At 42.0% G+C, this 23,153-nt stretch overlaps 2 protein-coding genes and 1 long non-coding RNA gene across 3 annotated transcripts; 2 read left to right on the top strand and 1 right to left on the bottom strand.

Annotated features, from left to right (window-relative positions):
- Positions 1–1,010: 1,010 nt before the first annotated feature.
- LOC309824104 lies at positions 1,011–8,163 on the bottom strand. Its single transcript, XR_014296891.1, has 3 exons — positions 8,149–8,163; positions 5,638–6,387; positions 1,011–1,103 (listed from the first exon to the last, which is right to left on the bottom strand). It is a non-coding gene; the product is annotated as an uncharacterized lncRNA (long non-coding RNA).
- A 1,495-nt stretch (positions 8,164–9,658) lies between these two features.
- Positions 9,659–10,171, top strand: LOC309824521 (interferon alpha-13-like; the record flags this gene model as incomplete). The annotated part of the gene is made up of 1 exon (XM_082657458.1): positions 9,659–10,171. The coding sequence occupies one exon, from the start codon at positions 9,659–9,661 to the stop codon at positions 10,169–10,171; it is 513 nt and encodes a 170-aa protein (XP_082513584.1).
- Positions 10,172–13,862: 3,691 nt separating this feature from the next.
- LOC309823920 (interferon alpha-1-like) lies at positions 13,863–14,432 on the top strand (the record flags this gene model as incomplete). The annotated part of the gene is made up of 1 exon (XM_082656585.1): positions 13,863–14,432. One exon carries the CDS (start codon positions 13,863–13,865, stop codon positions 14,430–14,432), a length of 570 nt encoding a protein of 189 aa, XP_082512711.1.
- Between the last annotated feature and the right edge of the window lie 8,721 nt (positions 14,433–23,153).

Below are 23,153 nucleotides of genomic sequence, written 5' to 3'. Positions count from 1 at the left end.
CCATGGAATTGAGGGAAGTCCTGGAAATTATGGAGAATGGTTAGTCCTGATGTCATAGGTGTAACTGATTTATACCACCAGGAAAGAGTGGTCGGTGCAAATACCTGTGGGAAGGAGTCATCTCCTCGAGGGAAGCTGGTGACATATGGTGTTGACTGGCCAATCCTGGCACCTTCCTCTCACCTTCTCCCCGGTCCTGCTTTACTGAACCATTCATCCCTTACACATAACTTCAGACCCTCCACCTCACTGACCAGCTACACAGCTGCTCTGGTTCTGTGCAGGTTTCCAGCTTCAAGGTTTCTGTTAGAGTGAAAGCCACAGGAAGAGAGCACAAGTGAAAGGAGAGTTCTAGGATTTTCAAAACCTCTATGAGAAGGAGCCAGGGTTCATGGCACTGGATCTCAGCTCTGCTATTAATAGCAGTGTGACCTTGACAAATAACACAATCACTAAGCTCCCTAGTTTCCTCATCTTTAATATGGGGACAGTAGTAGTATTTTTTCATAGGATTATTCTCAGGATACAGTGAGTAAATATACACAAGAGGCATAAAAGTGTGTCTGTCAGAAATAATCAGGACTGTTAGAGTCACAGAGTGGCTACCATCGGGGAGGAGAAGGAGAGCTGCTCTGAGGTAGCAACTGGAAAGCAACATAAGAAACATGCTAGGTCCTGGGCAAAATCTATTACGTTTAACTTGGGTGCTAGTTTCACAATGTATTCAGTGTGTGAAATTTCCCTGTGCTGTATGTTGAAGATACTTGCAATTTCTGTGTATTACACTTCTTTTTTTTCAAAACAATAAATTTATTTATTTATTTACATTTTATTTTTGGCTGCATTGGGTCTTTGTTGCGGCGAGTGGGGGCTACTGTTCCTTGCGGTGCGCAGGCTTCTCATTGCGGTGGCTTCTCTTGTCACGAAGCATGGACTCTAGGCACGCGGGCTTCAGTAGTTGTGGCACACTGGCTTAGTTGCTCCGCGGCTTGTGGGATCTTCCCGGACCACGGCTTGAACTCGTGTCCCCTGCATTGGCAGGCGGATTCTTAACCACTCTGCCACCAGGGAAGTCCTTGTGTATTATACTTCTGAAAGATATTCTGGGAATTAGTAAAAATTCTTTGAGAAAGAAGGATCAGTAGAAAATACTTGGATCTACTTTAAAAATGAATAATATGGACATAACAGAGACCTCAAATAATGTAAAAAGTCACATTTTTCATTAATAATGTTTGTTGCTTCTTTAGTATGAGAAAGGCACAAAATAGCTTGTGAACTCTTTCATTTTGGGGGCTTTCAGCAGCAACGCAGAAGCAGGAAGAAAAAAGCAGGAGCTATGAAAGGTAAGGTTCTGCTCTCTAATCCTGGGCTCTCCCGGGTTTGATCTTAGTTCTCTTCTCCGTACAGTCCCAGGTCTATAATTGCTGGCAATGTCACCTCCTAGAGCCTGTACTCTCAGAAAATAATGGCCCCCCAGAGGAGAGACTCAGAGCTAGAAAGCAAAGAAGTCAGGACCTGGGACACTTCTAACCCAGGCTCTGCTCGTCCATGTGAAAGCTGGGCCATGACGCTTACCCATCAAGTGACAGTGTGAGACGTGGTGGAACAATGACTGTTTTGGGGGCAAAATTTTGGGTAATGACTCAGACAACTTAACCTCCCTAAGTTTCATAGTCTGTGTCTGGGAGAGTCCCAGGATTGTTGTGATGATTGCCTGGGGCAATGTGTGTGAAAGAGCTTTGAAATGACACTGCTCTACACACATGGACCTTACTATTAGTGTCATTGAACCTCTGACCTCGAATTCTAGTTCCTGGGCATTAATCTTGAAAGAATCTCTTCCCAGTAGAACAGTCTGCTCAGTATGTTCCACTCTCTCTTTGCTTCCACTCTCCCTAGACACACCCAGGCTCCTATTTTTGGTTTGCAGAGCTCACCTGAAAGGCACTCATGTGACACCAGCCCCACCCTCTCTTCAGAAAGGTGATTCATATCTTCTGTCATCTCAGGCATCCCTCTTGCTAGCTGGCCCTGTGGAATTCCAGGGTCCTAGTCCAGCAAGAGGTTGACACGAGGGAGTCCCACTGGGAACAGATTATGGAAGGAAGCCTTGGGGTAAGGCATCTTCTGAAAACAAAATGGTCTCTCTCAAAAACAGCAAAGTTCATTCTTCACAAGTAAATCGTTTCTTCTAAAAAAGAGTGTTTTCTTTTGTCTCTGCTGCATTTGGGGGAAGGATGCAGTAGTCCAGGAACTGGGTTTAGGGAAAGGAAGAGGTTCTCCAGTTCTGATTGAGAGCTGACTTTGAGTGTTTGAGGCAGAGGAAGGTTAGGGAGAGAGTCTGACAGTGGCCTTGCACACCCTCTACCATCTCAGCCACCTTCATTTGTGTCATGATGAACACAGCCCTTCACAAAGCAAATACAAAAGCATAGGAATTTGACAAATGCTGAGGGGCTTTACAAATTGAGAAAATCCATTAAAGAATGAGTCTCAGGAACTGGACTTCCCAGTCCTTCCCCTTCTCCATCATGATACTGATCTGTAAACAGCCGTGGGTTGGAATGTTTCGGGTTACACAGGCACATAGATTCCCAAATGTCCCAATCAGCCTCTAGGAACAGAGACAAGAAACTTCACATATTCCCCAAAACAGCACTGGAATTTGGCATTCCTGAGGTCTCAAGTTCAGAAGGAAATGGAACAAACCAGAGGACCCCAAATATTTTGATGGAGAATAACTTTCATCTAACTCCAAGGCCTTCTTGCGTCCTGATGAAGGCTGGGCAAAGCAGCTCAGCTCCCCAGTTCTCAATTTAGCCTTAATGAAAGTGTACAGCTGAGGACTTTTCGCCTTTCCTTTCTCATGGGACAGGCTCTGCAGCAGCAGGGATGCAGAACTCCTGGCCATGTTTGTGGTTGAGCAAGCAGGGACAAGAGGAGGCCAAAGGGGAGGCAGAGCAGTATAGGGTCGTAGCAAACCTGGGAGTGGAACTGCATAGTCTTATCAGGCTTAGGAAAGAGATCTCCATCTACATCAGGTACCGTAGCACTCAGCTCACTCTCCAGCTACACTTCTTATTCCCACCCAGTAACCTGCACACTGTTAGGGACATCATTGGTCCTCAGAGTTGTTAATAAAAGCGATAAGTGTAATAAGCTGAACATAGTTGTGTCAGTAAAAGTGTTTGAAAATGACAGTCTTGCTGCATCTTCTCTTGTGGGTTACTCTTGTCTTCTCAGGTGACCAGTAAATTCGTTAGCTCGGCATCTCCTTAGTCTTCCTTCGGCTTCATGCATGACTTAGGGCAATTGTTTTCTTTTTCCTACAGTACAGTTTTCTCAGCTTTAGAATAGGGATAATGAGACTACTATATTCCATTCAACATACCATCACATGTTATATGCTCTATATCATGAGAATATAACAAGTCATAAACTTATCTTAAGTGAGCAGATTATTTTAAGCACCAGGGACATATTAAACAAAGCAATGATAGTTGTTATAGTGACAGGTATGCACAAAGGAGTAAAAGCCATTATTTCATGTCCACTCAAAAGATACATAGTTTTTTAAGTTTTTTTTGATGTGGACAATTTTTAAAGTCTTTCTTGAATTTGTTACAATATTGCTTGTTTTTTTTTTATGTTTGGGTTTTGTGTCCCTGAGGCATGTGGGATCTTAGCTCCCCAATGAGGGATCGAACTCACGCCCCCTGCATTGGAAGGAGAAGTCTTAACCACTGGACCGCCAGGGAAGTCCCCAGAAGATATTGATATAATGCCATATTTGTGCCTGAGCTCATAATTTTTTATGAGCTCATTACTGAGCTCATAATTTTGTTATGCAAAAATTCTACCTCTGTGAATTAAAATAGGATCATCTTTTTAAGTATTGTGCAAAGCATACAAACACATTTTTAAATTCTACGAGCAAATGCAATATTCTCACAGATGTACCAAACACCAGATTACAAATACCCATGGATCTCTAGTGGGCATCAAAACAAAATGCAGTCAGTGCATTGGCACAGAAGATATTTATCAATATTAAGTAGAAAGTAATATATTAAATTTAAATTTACATCATGCTGAAATTAAAAGCATTTTGATGCAGATTACAAATTTTTATGCAATTTATCCATATAAGATGACATTTTGAAGTAGTGAATAAAACTCTCCAATGAAAAACCCTGATTATATATATAAAGCTGAATGCTTTATCGATGAAGCCTTAAGGGTCTTCTAAGACCCTTGCTTAAAACATATGAGAGGAAAAAAATATCTTGAAAATTGAGATTAATTTCTTAAGATACTTACTAGGTCATAAGATATTGCCAATAAGCTACATCTTACTGAGGTTAGAGATCAACGTGAAGCAGCCTTGGCTGACATGTGCGAAGCATCAGATACTTGTTATTATACCCGCCATTTTAAAGTCTGACGCTCATCTGCTCTCCCTGTCACCACCGTCCTCTGCTTTTCTGCCCCTCCTTCTCTCCTTCCTTTGTTGACTCCACACTCTCATCTTAGGGAATTGGTGTTCCTCAACGATCTATGCTAGTCCCACACTTCATCCTCTCTGCACATATAGTCTCAACCTCCCAAATAGTTCCAAACGTCCTCTCTATGACTGTTGACTTCCATATGCATGTCTTTACCCAGGGTCACATCTCCAAACAAATGTCATTAGCTCCAAACCCTCATATTTACCTGCTACCCTAGATAATCTCCACACATGGCCAAACTTGACCAGCATGTAATTACCTGGCAAACTCCTGCAGACCCCTGGGATGCCAGCTTACCAACTGCTCTTGCAGATGCTTTCCCTGATCCATGCAAGCCCACATACTCCCAAGAACCTGTACTTTCCCTGTCACAGCATTAGCATTCCTTTCATTGAACACCTAGTTACCCATATCCCCACCAGACTGCAAGCTCTGTGACAGCGGGCAATGTGTCTACTATTTTCATTGCACCTGGCACCCACCACAGTGCCAACAATACAAGGGATAGTCACACTTCTTTGTTGAAGTTTAAATTCCATGATTCTATAATATATTTCACAGTTTATTGATCATGCAACTGCTGAAACTGAATCAGCAACCATTAGACATGCTTTCTCCGAGAAAGAACAAGTAAAAGAGAATAGCTCCAGCTGCTATAACCTGTCATAATGCCTTGTGCTTCTCCTTCATAACCTAGAAAGGGTTTCAAGCTAATTTTTTACTCTTTAATGCCTGTCTTCTCTGACAGAGTGCTCCATTAAGAAAGTAATATCTTTGTTTTATCTACCAATATATTAAAAAACACAAGTAAAATCCTGAAAGCAGAGATACTTCAAAATATTTTAAGGACCAATGAAATGAATAAAACTATTTATGTTCCTGTTGGATTTTAAGGCAGATTAAAGGTTTAAGGACACTGATTTTCTTTAAGAGTATGAGTTAAACCTAACACTTAAAATATACCTTTTGCACCCCCAAAGCAAAGGAAAACAAGACACAAAGCTGACCATATCATAATATGAAGAATAAATTTGGTAAATATAACAATCATCATAGAGAAATAAATTCTAATTATTACAAATTAAAAATAAATTTTCTCCCCATTCAAAAGTATTGTTCCACTTACTGTTGAAGAACAATGTCCTGAGAAGACTCGATGCATTTACAACTGAATCAGAAGAAAAGTCATTGAACTGAGTGAATATGGACGCGCTAGAGGCCACCGCTAAGCAGAGAAGACTCCATTGTAGAAGATTGGGTCCAGGTCTCCTTTTCCCACTCCTGCGTTCTCTGAGGTTGAACATACAGGGAAAGCACACTCTGATTTTCACGCCTTAACTTCCACTCTCGTATTGTCCTGGGCACAGCAGCTGTGGACTTTCTTTTCAGATCGAGCCTGGTCCTTTGGAAGTTCTTCAAAGTCAGGCTGGAGTCCTCATTGCCCAGCAGGGTCTTTTCCTCTCCATCTCCTGCATCAAACTAGTCTCCAGATCTGCCCACTGTTGATCAAGCCCACTGAGGAATTTCAGCTGTTTGTGCTGAAGACGATGGAGAAGTGCTGTATCGTCTCATGGAGAATGAGGCGGCCTGAGCGTTTGGGAACTGGCTGTCAGCCAGCTGGTGCTGATGGAACCTGAAAACCTTCTTGTCCTTCAGGCAGGAAAACAAAGAAGATTCTCCCTGTTAGGGGCAGGACTGTGAGGGTCTCCTGCTTTGGCAGGCTGTGGTTCTGGGCCAGGTGACAGCTAAGGGTGCAGACAGGGCTGGAGAACATCATCCTGGGTGTCCTCAGTGAGGAGGGTGGCAGGCCCCGGTGAGCCTGGTGATGCAGGTGTCTGGCTGTGGGAGCCTGTATCCAGCTGCTGTGGGTACCTGCCTGCAAAGGAGATTCTTAAATAAGCCATTTATGGGCAACATAGAATGTCACAACTTCAATTCTTTTATTACACTGGAAATTAAACACACTCCTGGAACATGAAAGAGTATCAATCCAATAGGATGTATTCATCTAAATGAGACCCAAGGCTGAAATAAAAACCTGAGTCTCAATATATCTCTTTTTCAGTTCTAATACGAATACTTAGAGGTTTGACCCTGTACTCTGTTTTGCCACTTCTTAAATTGCACCAAAATACAACTAGCCTCACCTCTCTGCATTCTCCTCTAAAGGGACTCATACATCAGATTTAAATTCTTCCACATTTCCTTACAGGACCATAGCTCACATTTTCTGAAAGTTTACAGATAATGGTGACATAAAAATGAACAGCAAGGGTGAATTCATGCAGTTCTCTTCATTCCGTCACCAGAAATGTTCTGACTGCGTATATATGTGACAATGCGCTTGGCAATGTGGATTCCAGGAAAGTGAGGCAGGGATGGTGACCGCCCTCCAGGGAGCAGGGAGGACAGACTTTAGAGGCAGGATTAGGATGAAGGAAGCACCACGGGCTCAGTGCAGCTGAGGGCCAGTGCTCAGAGCTGATGAAGACGAGGGCCTGGGAGCAGCAGAAGGCTCCACTCTGACAAAAATCTGGGGCTCCTGAATTTAAATGACATCAGATTTTCATTTCATCTTTTAAAAAATGGAGACACCGTTAGTTGTGGTCACACAAGACATTGCCGAGATCAAATAAAATAAAGTTTGCAAAGTACAGGCTGAGAATTTGAACAGAGTGAATGATCGAAGGCTTTTGTATTACTATAACAAATGGAAACCTCTAGAGTCCACCCTCAGCCCAGCCAAGAGAAGCTCTGACTACAGGTTCCTTAACACTCAGGGGTCTGCATGTTGAGGCCCCCAAATGCAAACTCTAGGAGAGGGATTGCCTGTAGGCCTGCGAAGGAGTAGAGACCTAGTCTCCACCCTTAGAGCAGTGCCCCGTACATTAAGGAGAGAAATCCCATGGCACCTGAGGCTCTTTGCAGCATCTAAGAAAGTGTTTTGACCTCCTCCCCACAAGAAAAGAAAAAAAAGCCTGCTCTGTGACTAGTGTAAATGAGATAAATAGTCCTTTTCCTCACCTTATTTTGTTTCAGACCACCTCTGGTGTTAATTTTTAAGACACAGATTAAATTATACCTTAAAAAGAAACACATAACCTCAGAGAAAAAGATCAGATTTGTGGTTACCATAGCCAAGGGGGTGTGAGTTGAGAAAATCAGATGAAGGCAGTCAAAAGGGTTTTTTCTTCCTTTAAAAAAAGACATTAAAATAATGTTGTAGAGACCAGGAAAATGGTAAGAAATATATATATGGGGGAGAGATGATGAGAATTAAAGCATTCCTAGATTTTCAGCCATAGAACAGCACAATACTCTAATTCAAAAGCTATTTCCTGGGTTAGCATTAGGGCAACGTTAAGCTAGTACTTCTCTTAAGCACCAATGGTAAGAAGGCACCAAATCTAAGTCATCAAGATAAAGGATGTTTTAATGCAACATTTTAAAATGAAAATTAATACCAAAATATGCACGAGGAACAAAATATAAAACTTTTAAGTAAAGAAATGAAGCTGACCTCCATTTGCATGGCCCTGACAGTCTTACAAAGTAAGCCTTCATGATGTAAATGAAATCTGGGCAAATTCCACTTAGTGTATAAAATTCCTACTAAAGAAAAATGAAAAAGTCTGACCTGCTAAACGTCCTCAATTGCTTGTACACACCAACTCTTCTTTCTAACCTTATAGTCAAGGTGAGGTCCTGGGAAAGACATTTCAGGAACATGAGTTAAAAATCAGTTAAGACTATCACGGGGTCATTAGAAATTGTCAAACATGGTAATTCCCTCAATTAAAAACAAGCAAAAAAGTAATCTTGACAATATTAATGAGTTGGCTTCCATTAAAGATAGAAAAGTAAAACTATATTAAATACTTGGGGCTTCGCCGGTGGCGCAGTGGTTAAGAATCCGCCTGCCAACTCAGGGGACACGGGTTCAAGCCCTGGTCTAGGAAGATCCCACATGCCGTGGAGCAACCAAGTCCATGTGCTGCTACTACTGAGCCTGTGCTCTGGAACCCGCGAGCCACGACTACTGAAGCCTGCACACCTAGAGCCTGTGCTCCTCAACAAGAGAAGCCACCACAATGAGAAGCCTGCACACCGCAATGAAGACTGAACCCAGCCTAAAATAAATACACCCAGCCTAAAATAAATAAACAAATAATTAATTATATTAAATACTTACTTTAGTAGAAAGACAATATAGTTTAAATAAAGTTTAATAAAATGCTATATTTTAATATGAAAATATATTTTAATATTCTATGCTTAATATTGAAAATATTTTAACATAAATTTATAAAAATATCAAACATTTAAAATATTTAATTTAAATATCATATGAATTAAGTTAAATATAAAATTAATTTTAAAATGTAAAAAATAAAAGGCTGTGAGTTTTTTTTAATATTCCTACTTTTCAGATACTCAATACTTTCTCGCTCACTTTAACGCTGTATCCTTGAAAGACTCCGTGAAGTCCCAGAGAATCTACAGGGGCGCTCAGCTCCCGCGTCCTCGGCCCCGGTGGTGGCCGCGCTCCGACTCACCCCTCAGAGCGTCCCCAACACCGTCCTGTCGTCCCATCGCCGCCGCCGCCGCCTTCCCCTTTCTCTGGGCCTTCGCTGTCTCGCGCCAGAAACCAGCCCGAATCGGAAAAATCGGCTCCCCTTTCTCTGCGGCTGGGAATCGCTCTGATTTCCCACCTCAGACCGCTCAGAAAAAGGCTTCTTTCCCAAAAATTGCCTCGCTCAAGTTTCTGTGAGAAAATAAAGCGCAAAACTCAGGGGAAGCCTGAAAATGCACGGTTCTTGTTCCCAGCCACACAAAAATGTCTCTGGCGAGGCCGCGACAAGGCTTCCTCTTCAACGCTCAGCACCGAGAAAACCAAGGTGTTTCGCGTATGCTGATTATTAAAGCAGCCTCAGTGACTACTTCTCGCCCTGTCTCTCGAGCTGCAGGAGACAGCTGCAGACGGCAAACTCAACAGTCGGCGTTTCCCAAACAAACCCTGCGCCCTCTACCGGCCACCTAGGGAAGGACGCTGTCCACAGTTCCAGGGAAGGAAGCTTCCCACTCATTAATTGTTTGGCGGTGCCCACGCCTCTCCTGGCGGCCGTCTAGTGAATCACCCTTTCTTAATGGCCCAGATCTATTTGCTAGTGGCAGGAGTGCTGCTCTGCTCTATCCCTGCTTACTCTCTTGGCTGGAACTTGCCTAGAAGCCATAGCCAGGAAAACAAGGACGTCTTCCAACATTTGGAACAGTTGCAAAGAATCCCCTCTCAGTGGTGCCTAAAGGACAGAACCGACTTCAAATTTCCTTGGAAAAGAGAGAATATCACCCCAATCCAGGTGACTCAAGGCACCTGTCACCACCATCTGATGCTCCAGCAGATCTTCAACCTCTTCACCACAGAGGACAGCCGTGCTGCCTGGAACAACACCCTCCTCGATAAACTTCTCTCTAGCCTTCATCTGAGGCTGCACCGACTGGAGCAGATGAAAAAAGACAATCTGGATTGTCGAGATTTGGGACGTGCTGCCCGGGAGTATTTCCATGGAATCCACGTCTATCTGAAGGCAAAGGAATACAGCCCCTGTGCCTGGGAGGTTGTCAGAGTGGAAATTAAAAGGTGCCTTTCCCTTATGTAAGAATCCTCAAAGAAATGTCAACAAATACAGAATATTTTTTATACTCGTGACACTTCTCATTCAATTACATTAGTGTTCAAGTCCAAAGCAATCTCGACTTGTGTTTCCTCACAGGCTGAAAAATGTCTGAAAAGAAAATCATGATTTTAAAAAAGGTTTTGACAGAACACAATCTCTTTTCTTGTATAAATAATTTTCTAACGTAATTTAAAAGATCACTTTAAGTTTTGGGAGAGGTATTTGCTATTTTCAACACATGAAGTATAGAAAGGTTTTTTGGATAGTGTGGTGTTAAAGATATTTGTCAGTTAACTTAATGCTGACTGCTGTAACGGGTAAAGAGAATGCTGTCAGGAATTGGATCATAATAGAATCTTATCTTTCCCTGGTATAAGAACACAAGGCAGGCATTCCTGATCAGATGGATGTTCTAAGTTGCTCTCCAAAGAGTGAGTCGGGGACATGGGTACCCCCTGTTTTGTGGATTTTTCCATCATCAACAGGTGACTGCAAATTTTTCTGCAGTAATTGAGTCTATTCCACTCAGTGGTAAAGGGAAGAAGTCCGGTGCATCACATGGGACGTTTTCAAGGGCCAGGACTATACAGGGCAAGAGCCCTTCTGCTCACATTACATGGCCTGGATTTATCCTTGTGGAAATCTCACTGCAAAGAAGCTGGGAAATTATTGGATGATTAATAGACGAGGAGACAAGTTCAGTGCATAAGACCACTTTTCATCTTTACACTATTTGTCCTAATGAAGTTCTGGGTGGGGTGGAGGGGAACAACTAATGTTCTTGCTTGCACACACTTCATTAAAAAACAATCTGACCCACAGAGAAAGAGAGTTATCATTTATATGTGGAATCTAAAAAAAAGGATACAAATGAACTTATTTACAATACAGAAACGGTCCAGTTCTGGTGAAAGCCTGCTTCAGGTCTCACACTGCAGAGTTCTCCTTGTATCATCATACAGCAGGAGAGGGAGGCATTTATCTCTGACCTCGTTGATAAGGGCACTAATTCCATCGTGAGGCCTCCATCTTCACACCCTAATCAAGTCCCAAAGGGCCCGCCACCTGATACCATCACTTTGGGGGTTAGGACTTCCAAATATGAATTTTGTGGGGATGGAAACATTCAGACCAGAAAGGGCATTGAAGGCTACATGTCTTGGCATCCAGAAGAGAGAATATATTCATGTAAATAAAGAAGAATGAGCCATTTACCAGGCCAAAAGAGCAGACCGAGGACTCAGAATCCAAACTCTTGATTTCCAACCTGCAGTAATGCTTTAATTATTATGTGTCAAAATTTGGAAATCAAACTGAAGTGGACCCCATCGTCCCTTGAAAGGGAATGAAGACACAGGAGGAAAAGGATCATTCATCAGTCTTTGTGAGGAGTCTCCAAAGACTCTCAGGATATAGGTAGTCATTGCCACATCCGTAAAGATCCACCGAAGAGTAACGTGGTTAATTGTCTGGTCGCTGTGACCTGTGTGAATCAGGGAGACTTTGAGTTCAGATACGTGGCTCTGTATGTGACATCAAGCTGGTTATTTTCTGTCATGACCTAGTAGAGGACAAATTAGCGACGAGGCCATCCTCCTGAGTTTAATAGAGTGCCGGGCAACGGCTGAAAATTGTGCTGCTCTTACAACTTGAATCCCCAGAGCCATAGGCACCTTAAAGGAAAGAGAATCCTAGGGGTTTTAGCAACAAACTCAGTAGGCATGACTGATACCAGTAGGAGTAGAGTGGGAATACCAGCCACTGTCTATTATAATCCCAGCAAATACGACCGTGATAAAGGAAAATAGCTTGGTCATTCGTAAATGCCTTCCAGTGGGAGGAGACCATCTGAGAAACTGCTTTCGTTAAAAGTACCTGTTCGGGCTTCCCTGGTGGCGCAGTGGTTGAGAGTCCGCCTGCCGATGCAGGGGACACGGGTTCGTGCCCCGGTCTGGGAAGATCCCTCATGCCGCAGAGCGGCTGGGCCCGTGAGCCATGGCCGCTGAGCCTGCGTGTCCGGAGCCTGTGCTCCGCAATGTGAGAGGCCAAAACAGTGAGAGGCCCACGTACCGCAAAAAAAAAAAAAAAAAAGAAAAAATTACCTGTTGCGTGATTACACTGGGCCTGGTGCCGAGGATACCACAGAGAATACGACAGAGTCCAGTTGCTACAGAGCTGATTTGCCACAGAGAGTCACGTACCTATTATTTATTGAAAGATCGGTATTAGAGGGGGCTGAGGCCACAGAACATCCACTGCAAAATAAAAGAATTCATGATCAGAGTTGAAAGTGAATTCTTTCCATGATACCAATTAACATTTATCCAGTTCTCAATTAATTACAAAGATGGTTTTCTTTTGTTTGAAAAGAATAGGCTTGGATTGGAACCTCTGACAGTCCTTTGGGGAATCTGAAATTCAATGCAAAAATACAGAGAAAGATTCAAATCGATGATGATTCCTAAATCATCTGGGAGCAGATCGCTCCCACGGGTGCAAACAGTAGTTGTTAGGGGTGCGAACAAATCTTAGCTACTACAATGGTGGGTGGCACTCCAAAGCTCAACCCTATCCAACCCTACCCTTTGTATTCATTTTTCTCTTTGGGTTTTCTTGTGTATGAGACGAGAGGCATTGACATTGAGTGCATGGAAGATACACAATATGCAGGATCAGTGCTACAAGCCATGGTGGCTTGATGTTTCATTACAGGACTTTCTCTCCATCATATGCTTGAACTCAAAGTCATAATGTGAGAGGTGCCCTCTGCTTACTTATGAGGTGTCCTTGTCTGTCTTGTGGATTTTGCTTATGTTTGAGCCTCAGTGTGATGTGGGCATCGGGAATTAAGCACAAATAGGTTGTATTTTATTATTTAATTCTAAAAAAGTTATCTAGGAGATCAATAATTACGTCTAGTCCTAAAGAGAAAAAGTTGTTGACAATATCTAGAGGAATATCTAGCAGCTAGTGAAGTTAGAAATCATTTTATGACATGAATCAAAACTAAGAATTACTTAAAAATAAATGTTAAGAAAATCATTTAAATTTTCAATGGTTTTAGCAGTTTTGATAGATTTTTAAATATATCTATACATTGGTATTCTTATGAAGTATTTGTATAAATTTTTATTGAATATGTAGTTTGATACATTCCTATTTATTAAGTAAATGTATTACATTAAAAGTCATTCTGCACACTTAACCAAAATGTTAAATTAATTGCAGTAGCTTTTACAGCTAATTTTTAGCCTAAATATTTTTGTCATACTCACCACTGCTTTGAATAAAAAGAAAAAACTTTTCACTTTCTTTTTCTATTTATAAAGTAGAGGTATGCATGGAGTACATACTGATGTACACAGTATATCTGTGTATCAAAATTTCATAGGGGGGCCATATGGAAAAAAAATATCTAGAAAGGTTCTGTGGGCAGGAGAAGGGGAGGCAAGGATGAAAAACAGTGGTTGAGAAACGCTGCCCTAACCTGTCTGGAGAGTGCAAAATGAAAAGCAAAAACAGAAGTAGAAAGTAAGAGGGAACATTCAGAAAATGGAAACCAATTCGCTCCCATTTAAGACCCAGGCCTGAAGGAAGGTCTTCAGAGAACCTAGAGAGCAGGGTTCACAGAGACCCCACCTCAGCCAGGCCAGCAGCATCTGCAGGGTCCCCGATGGCCCCAACCGTGTCCTTACTCCTGGCCCTGGTGCTGCTCAGCTGCAACTCCAACTGCTCTCTGGGCTGCGACCTGCCTCAGACCCACAGCCTGGCTAACACGAGGGCCCTGATGCTCCTGCGACAGATGAGGAGAATCTCCTCCTTCTCCTGCCTGAAGGACAGAAATGACTTTGGATTCCCCCGGGAGGCGTTTGGAGGCAACCAGTTCCAGAAGGCTCAAGCCATCGCTGTCGTCCATGAGATGATCCAGCAGACCTTCCAGCTCTTCAGCACAGAGGGCTCGGCTGCCGCTTGGGATGAGACCCTCCTGGACAAGTTCTGCACTGCACTTTATCAGCAGCTCACTGACCTGCAAGCCTGTCTGATGCAGGAGGCGGAGCTGGAAGGGACTCCCCTGCTGAAGGAGGACTCCATCCTGGCTGTGAGGAAATACTTCCACAGAATCACTGTCTATCTGCAAGAGAAGAAGTACAGCCCTTGTGCCTGGGAGATTGTCAGAGCAGAAGTCATGAGATCCTTCTCTTCATCAACGAACTTGCAAGAAAGACTCAGGAGGAAGGAATGACACACACCTCGTTCAACCTGAGAAATGATTCTCACTAACAAGACCACACTTCCACCTGTGCTGCCATGTCAAAGACTCTCATTTCTGCTCTCATCATGCCCTGAATTGAATTAATTTGTCAAGTGTTTTCAGGAATATTAAGCAACATGATGTTCTACTCTACAGGCACTCGTCCCTCATAGATGCCCATGCTGATCTATCTACTTACTTATCTACTTAAATATTTATCTATTTTAATATTTATTTCACTATTTATAAAGATTTAAATTATTTTTATTTACATAATATTATGTGCATGTATACATTGTGGTTAAGAGAATAAATATATACTTTGTATTAACTCAGTTTATGAGTTTTCTTTGTTCATTAAATTCTTACTAGAGAAAACTTCCTGTTTTGTTTATTTTCTTTAAAAAAGAAACACCAAGGGGCTTCCCTGGTGGCGCAGTGGTTGAGAGTCCGCCTGCCAATGCAGGGGACACAGGTTCGTGCCCCGGTCTGGGAAGATCCCACATGGTACGGAGCGGCTGGGCCCGTGAGCCATGGCCGCTGAGCCTGCGCGTCCGGAGCCTGTGCTCCGCAATGGGAGAGGCCAAAACAGTGAGAGGCCCGCGTACCACTAAAAAAAAAAAAAGAGAAAGAAACACCAAGCCTGAATGTGCAACCTGATGAAAGAATGTATGTTACAATTCCTTGACCCATCATTACGATTTTCACGTTAGAAATAAAAATAGACTGCTTCTAGCCAGGTCGTGTGTTGCCCTCAGGACCTAGACGTGAACATAACTAATCCAATTCTGCTTTGGGTAACTTTGATTTTTTTTTTAAAGGAAAGTAACCTAAAAACAATAATCAGGTAATACAGGGACTTCCTTGGTGGTGCAGTGTTTAAGACTCTGCTCTCCCAATACAGGGGGCCCGGATTCCATCCCTGGTCAGGGAACTAGATCCTGCATGCCACAAGTAAGAGCCCACATGCCGCAAGCAACTAAAAGATCCTGAATGCTGCAACCAAAGATCCCGAATGCCGTGATGAAGATCCTGAAGGCAGCAATGAAGATCCCGTGTGCCACAACTAACACCTGCCACAGCCAAATAGATAAATAATTTTAAAAAATCAGTTAACTCACAATTAAATTTAATTATTTTTATAATAGTACTAATTTGTAGTAGAAATTAATATCGGTTAAATTTAGTGCTACAGTGAGAAGGTGGGAAAATGGAATTTCCCCAGCAGAAGGTGGATCATGTCATGCGAGGATATAGAAATTAAAGCAGTAGATATTACCTATAGTTAACTAGTAGACATTTCAGTGCAAATGTCCATTGGATACTGGAGATAGCAATTTATAAGCAATTCCATGAAGTGTAAAGCATGGAACAGAAGAAGTGATCAAACAGGAGGAGAGTATCACATGAGAAAAGGACTGAAAATTGAATCCTATGACCTTAACGTTAAAAGTGAGGGAACGCTACAAAGGAAAGCAAGGGGAATGGCCATATGTTAACAGGACAAGAGAGAAAGGTGAGAAGACCATGTCTGAAAGACTGGAACTGCTTAGAAGATTCAATGCATTCGTGAAAACGTAGATGGAAAGTGCTCCTACATTGGGAAAAGAGATGGCATTGGCCACTTAGTGACAGCTTTTTTGGTAGAATTAATCAGCAGAAACCATAGTGGAGAAGGTGGAAGGATGAATAAGAGAAGGGAATGACAATATATACAGAAAATAGGTTTGAGATAGTTGCCGTCTGAATTGGAGGAGAGACATAGGGTGGAACCTAGAATGGATGTGGATTATTTTTTTCTCTGCATTGTTTTCCTTTTTTGAACTATTTTTTGCTTCTGAAGAGATTTCATGGATTTGATGTACTGAAAACTCATATCAATGTTCAAGATTTGATTTACTTTAAATCCTGACATTTAATCACTTACAGTGATAATGTATCATTATTTTGATGAATATGATGTTGAATGTCAGTAAGCTGCTCTGCGCTTGAAACCATCCACTACAAGGGAAACAGATAGAACTGACCTTAGTGAGAGCTGATTTGCTGAAATTAATCAGCAGAACCCATTCTGGAGCAAGTGGAAGGGTAACAAGAGAAGAACTCCCATTGTCATTATTTCACCTGGGGAGTCACTTTACTTCTTTCACTCTCATCATAGTCAGATTTGCATTTGTTTTCCTTTTACCTCAGTACATCAAATGCGAGGACAGCTTTCCAAGAAAGTTGAATGGAGAAGCAAATCAATGATGTATTGCACATTATGGAAAATCATGGTATGGGCCCTTTATGTTTCCATTTTTGCTTCCCTCTTAAGATACTCAACTCAAGATGAAAAAGGAAGTAATTCAGTAGTAGCAAGACAACCCCTGCCCAGAAAAATACTAAATGAAAAAGAACGTATAACATTACAAAGACTCTGACACCAGAAAAGCAGAGAAGGCTAATTGTATCTAGCATCCTATGCCCTACATTTTTACCACGCTACGTCTTCACTGTGAGATGGAGAATGATGAACCAAGAGGCTCAGTAGAAATGTACTGAATCATCTAATGATGCTTAATAATTACTTCAATATAAGGCTCTGACGCGAGGTCACTAGAAGCTTCTGATGGGAGGTCTAATGGAAAATCTAAGAATACTCTTTGTTAATAATTATTTGGAATAATTATTATGAACTCTGTACTAATGATAAAATGGTGAACAAGATATAGACCTGTCACCTATGGTGGTTACTTGTCAAACAGGTCTAATAAATCTATTTTCAAGAAGACCAATCCCAAAGGATAAGCCAGCTTGGCTGATATGGAAAATAAAGAGGGCAGAAACAGAGCCCAGGACTAGAAGTAAACACAGCCAACCTCGTAGCAAGATAAATGTAACTCCTCACCCTAAAGGCCAATTTACCTCAGTTCCTTTTACCCCATACATCATGTTCAACTTTCAACAGAAACTTACCATACTAAAAGGTGAAAAACAGAGTTTGAAGAGACAGAGCAAGTATCAGAACTAGACTCATATACAGTAGAGATTTAGAAATGATCAGACCAGGAGTCAAAATGATAGTGATTAAAGTGCAAAGGGCTCTCATGAAGTCATCTATTTATTATTCTACTAAATGTCAGTCATACTATGTATGGTATTTAAAATAGTTTTGTTCATATAATACCATGTTCAACTTTATAGTGTATTCAGTATAATAAAATATGCTTACCTCTATATTGTTTCAAATTATTTTCTTGTTTAATTTATGAAACTCTCCCCCAGATGACATTTGGATTTTTTTTTTCTTACAAAAAGAAGTAGCTTTACTTTGCAAGGCATACTGAAACATGGATGATAAATTCTACTCATAATTCTTATCATTCATTTATTTCAGTGGTTTATATTTTATTTTATTTTTTTAAATTTTATTTATTGTTCACAGTGCTCGGTCTTTGTTGCTGTGCGCAGGCTTTCTCTAGTTGTGGCGAGCAGGGGCTACTCTTCGTTGTGATGCGCGGGCTTCTCATTGCGATGGCTTCTCTTGTGGAGCACGGGCTCTACGCGTGCGGGTTTCAGTAGTTGCTGCACGTGGGCTCAGTAGTTGTGGCTCACGGGCTGTAGAGCACAGGCTCAGTAGTTGTGACCCACAAGCTTAGTGGCTCCGCGGCATGTGGGATCTTCCCGGACCAGGGATCGAACCCGTTTCCCCTGCAATGGCAGGCGGATTCTTAACCACTGCACCAGCAGGGAAGTTCCAGGTTATATTTTAAAACTTCATATTTCTATATTGGATATATGATAGTTCTGAGAATACAGAGGTGAAAAAAGAGAATGCCAAACCTATTCTTCTGGAGAGTTCAGTTTGGAAGAGATAAAAGATATAAAAACAGTAATCATGCTAAATTATTTCAGTTAAGTTTCCTATTACAATGAGAGATAGGGAAAAGGGGATTCTCTCACCAGAATCTGGAATGAGGCATCTCAAGAAGGGGAGAAAGAACATGGACTCCATAAAGTGGCCAAGAAACATCTAAAGACAGACTTCCCATTGGAAGCAGCATATGTGGATGTCGTTCCTTAGGAGTAGAGTGTAGAACGAGATGACGACCGAAAGCTCATGAGGACCTTCAACTTTTAAGAGTGAGAAAGAGGAGAGTCTGAAGAGGGCACAAAGGTGGAGTAGCCAGTGCACTTAGGAGTCAAGCAGGGAAAAATGATCTTCAGAAAGCACCAAAGAAGCAAACAAAGAGCTTGAGAATTACAGAGGATGGAAGTTAAATAATTATTTATATGTGATATGGGTTTCTGCATTGAGTCTAGATTCTGCCAGGACACACGTGTGATGCTGGGGAATCACTTAACTTCCCTGAGCCTCAGTTTCCTCAAATATAAAGTACGGAAAATATTCCTAGAGTTGTATTGAATATTAGACCAACCAGAACATTTAAGAGCACTTAGCAGAGTATCATCCACAGAGTGAGGGCTAAACAGGTAGTGTGTTGTTTCCTATATTTTTCATATAGGTCTAAATGGGAATAATGAATTCTCCTCCCCCTCTCTCTGTCACTGACTGCAGAACAATGACAGCCTAAAAAACAGAACTGGGAGAAAGTGTGTCATCAATTGTATGTAATTTTACATACAATAATATACATATATGGTACATATATATGAATACATAGTATAAAATATACCATATATCTATCTGCTGATTCTGATACATGGCACAATTCCCCTTCCCCTCTGTTTTCCTGGATCCCATTCTTTCACTAAAATATCACAATCATTCAGTTCCTCCCAGTGTAGAAATCCATAGTGTACTTTCCCCATTCACTCTGCATTAAGCTGTACTGCCCATTCATACCGCTGTTTCCTTCTCCATTAGGGTTTCTGGCTGTCAATTTCCCCTTAAGACTACAAAGCCACCAATGGAAAGCAGAAGCTGAGTGAAAGTTCTAGGTTTGTCAGAAACTCTCATATGACTCCACGCTCTCCGCCTGCCAAGCACTGCAGGTCCAGACTGTCCAGACTCCCAGAGAAACACAGTAAATAGATGGCACCCTGCCCAACACTGAACAGTGGTGGAGAATCCAGGAGCTCACCTGTGCCTCTATTTGCACACTTCCACGTGCTGACTGCACTAGGAGGAACTCACCTGGTTCAGGACTCTTATTTGCTCAAAAAGCCCAAAGCGCAGGAAACATGGAGTTGAAAGGCAGCAGCAGCTTGAGAACTTGGAAGGAGAACAGAGATGTTTAAAGCGTTCACTGGAACAGCGGCAGGTCCTCAGGACATGGAAGAACACAGATCAGCTGCACCGAGGCAAGTGCTTCTCCAGAACATTCCTTTTCAGAGAAGAAAAGAATGAGGTGCATGCGATAGCACAGAGTTCTCCCATAAGGATGTGGCCACTAGCAGTGTCCCCAGCACTGATACCACAGCAGCCTGCGGAGTCTTGGAAGGGACGAGGGTTACCTCAGTGCCAGCTGCAAACTTGTTTTGTCCTTAGGACCCAGCAAGTAATCACAGAGCAGGGAAGGATATTCCTGGGGACAATGCAATCCAAGGAATTTCTTACATTCCATCATGATGTCTTTGCCCCTTTGAAAGACAAACAAAATAAAACATGCTTGAATAGAAGGGACACAGGCAGGGATTTTAATATATTTAGCAACAACTGGGGTAGAGCCTTTCCAGCAGGGCAGGTATCAGTAACATGCACACTGGAAGGTCACAATTTCTAAAAGCAACAAAGAGCTAAGTGGAAATTCATTTATTTAATTTAGGCACTTTGGAAAGAGGACACTGATGGATCAATCATCTTTCTATTCTTTCCAGTTGGTGCATACAGCACTGAGTAGGTACTTTTAAAGTCAGAAGGACATTTAAAGTACATTTAGAGGTTTGGAAACCTTCCTAAGGATTAGGGTCCTAAAACAAGCAGAAACCATTCCTATATTACTGCTAAAAATATCATTTTATTAACAAATGAGTTTTTAAATAATATTTTTATTTCAATTCTTCAGTATTATGATGTTTTAATGGGCTGAGGCTAGAAATTTAAAGAAAGACAACTATACAAGGCCATGAGGGTGACTCTGGAGTTCAAGCCAGACTCCCCCTGCTAAGGAACCCATTAAAAACCTTCACTGCTTCTGTCTAAGAAGTGCGTATGCTCTTCCGTCTTGGTCATACATAAGGCCTCTTCGGTACCCACATCTTAACCAACAGTTGGAACAATAAAGAGTAGAGATTCTTATTTGGACTCTATCAGTAAACAAATGGATGTCCAGCCTGGACTGTAGGTGAGAAATGGAGGTGTCTTCATTGAGATTGAGAACAGCAGGCTGACCTGAGGAGGTCTCCTGGGAAATCAGTGAGGTCCTTGTTGACTGGAAACAAACGACAACATAAGAGCTGGGAGTTCAGTTTTTTGGGAGGACTTACTGAGGACTATAGCCTGGAGGACAGCCTCTCAGTCAGCTCTGACGAACAGCTCCAGGACAGAATGGGGATGTCAGTATATATGTGATTGTGGTGAAGAGGATACGTGCAATCTAGGACACATCTTGGGAGAAGGTTGCTGCTAGTCATGAGGAGCATTTGTCACTATTAATGATTTTAGTGCTTTTCTAAGTATGAGAAGTTGCAAAAAATTGAACTCATAGAATTTCTCAGGAAATTATCTAACTACCTGCAGGCCTATTCTGTCAGTTTTCCCAGAGCAGAGAGTGCCCCATTCCTGAACTCCTGTCAGGGCGTGTTGGGGTAAGGGACTGCTGTGGCTAATGACTTTATTCTTGTAGAACCAGATGGTGAGTGACTTTTTAGTTGTCATCCTGAAGGAGAAACGTCAGAGTTCACATGGCTAGAAATTGTTAGGTGCTTTTTTTTTTTCTTAAACTCACAAGAAAACTCAAGCGTTAAAAATACGTAGATTCCAGGGGTCAGCTCTTCTAGGGTTAATAAAGTTATTTTACCATATTTCATTGAAGAGATCACTCACGAAATCTTACACTTGGCAGTGCGTGGCTTGTGTGATCTCAGTTCCCTCACCGGGGATTGAATCGGGGCCACGGCAGTGAGAGTGCCGGATCTTAACCACGAGGCCACTAGGAAACTTCCTTTTTTTTCAATAGGCAGAAAAATCTATTCCCTTCTAACTACTTAATAGTGATTTTGTCTATTTTGATTAGAACTTAAAGTCAGTTCAGTGGACTCAGACCACACCTCATGTAGCCCTACAAAACCACAGACAGTAACCCTTTGGCATCTTAAGTGGAATAAGGGTCCTTTGTCATCTCACTGTCCTCTGTCTGCTTATTTCGTTGGTTCCTAAATATCATGTTCATGTGCAGTCTTCACTTTCTTTAATGGGTGCTTTCAGACAAATCATTGTAAGCACCCTAAGGTTTGCCCTTGTATCTTGGGTACATTTGGAACAGTTCATTCGTCCAGATTTATATTTCTCTCCAGTTGTATAAGTGAATTGGATCCAATAGGGTTATTGAGAGTGTTGAGTTAATTTCTTTTTCTATTTTCTGGCTGTGCCATGGGACATGCGAGATCTTAGTTCCCCGACCAGGGATCGAACCTGTGCCCCCAGAAGTGGAAGCTCGGTGTCTTAACTACTGGACTGCCAGGGAAGTCGCTAAATTTTAAAGAACTTAGAAAGTGGCTAGTCCATTAGTAGCAAGCAATAAAATTCAGTTCTTACTTTTTAATATCACGATTCCTATTAACCAGATAAGATCAGGATCTTTTGGAATCATCTAATTCCCTTCCTTTAATTCTAGTTTTCTTAAAGTACCCTTCTCATTGCCTGAATGCATTTATCACCTAGACGGATGCTCAGCAAGACGGATCTTGCTGATCCTCCCAGACAGGGTTAGTGTTCTAGCAATTGGGGTTCTGGTTGCCAGTCACTTGTGAGCTGGTGGGTGTGACTTCTTCCTTCTCTCCTCAAAACTGATCATTCATGGATTAAATGAAAGAAAAATGAGGGAGCTGGTCTTGCGAAGCTGAAGGCCGTCAACTGACCCAGGACTTGGTCTTTTCTGAGCTTCTGGCAGAAGCAACCATGTTCCTGTCTTTCTGTTTTTCACATTGGCCTCATCCTTCTCCTCTGACGTAGCCTATTCTACAACTGTGCTGCACTCAAGTTAGCTAAATTAGAATCCGGCATTGTGTCAGGGGGAAATCACTTCCCTTCTTTCACATTCATGACATTCAGACTCACATTTGTTTTCTTTATGCCCACAAGACAGCTGTCGACTTTTACTTTCTAGGACAGTTGCAGTGATAAACAAAAAATCTAAAGTTTGAAAATGATAGAGACTGGAGCCCCTTTGCCTTTCTTTACCTCCCTTTATTGTTCTTACCTCATCATGAATTAGAACTAATGCAGGAGCAGCGAGGCAAATCTTGTCCAATAAGTCACTAAGTGAATATAAGTGACAAAAACTTTAAATGAAAAATTACACACAAGTAAAGGAAAGAAGGCGATTTCTCTCTGACCTAATCCTGGGCCTCGCTGCCCTGCATTCTCAGAGGGAGACAGAGACAGAGGAAGGGAGAAGCCCACTGGCATCAACTGACTGAATGAACAACTGAACCTCACTGGTTTCTGTGACATAAGCTTTAACGAGAGACAACACTGTCGCTGAATTCTCTGCCCCCAGCTCAGAAACTTTGAGCATAACAAGTGTTGACTAGTTTTAGTAAAAG

The sequence above is a fragment of the Grampus griseus genome, assembly GCF_964374135.1.
Source record: "Grampus griseus genome assembly, chromosome: 6".
NCBI lineage: Eukaryota > Metazoa > Chordata > Mammalia > Artiodactyla > Delphinidae > Grampus > Grampus griseus.
This window is presented reverse-complemented; position numbering and strand designations above follow the sequence as displayed.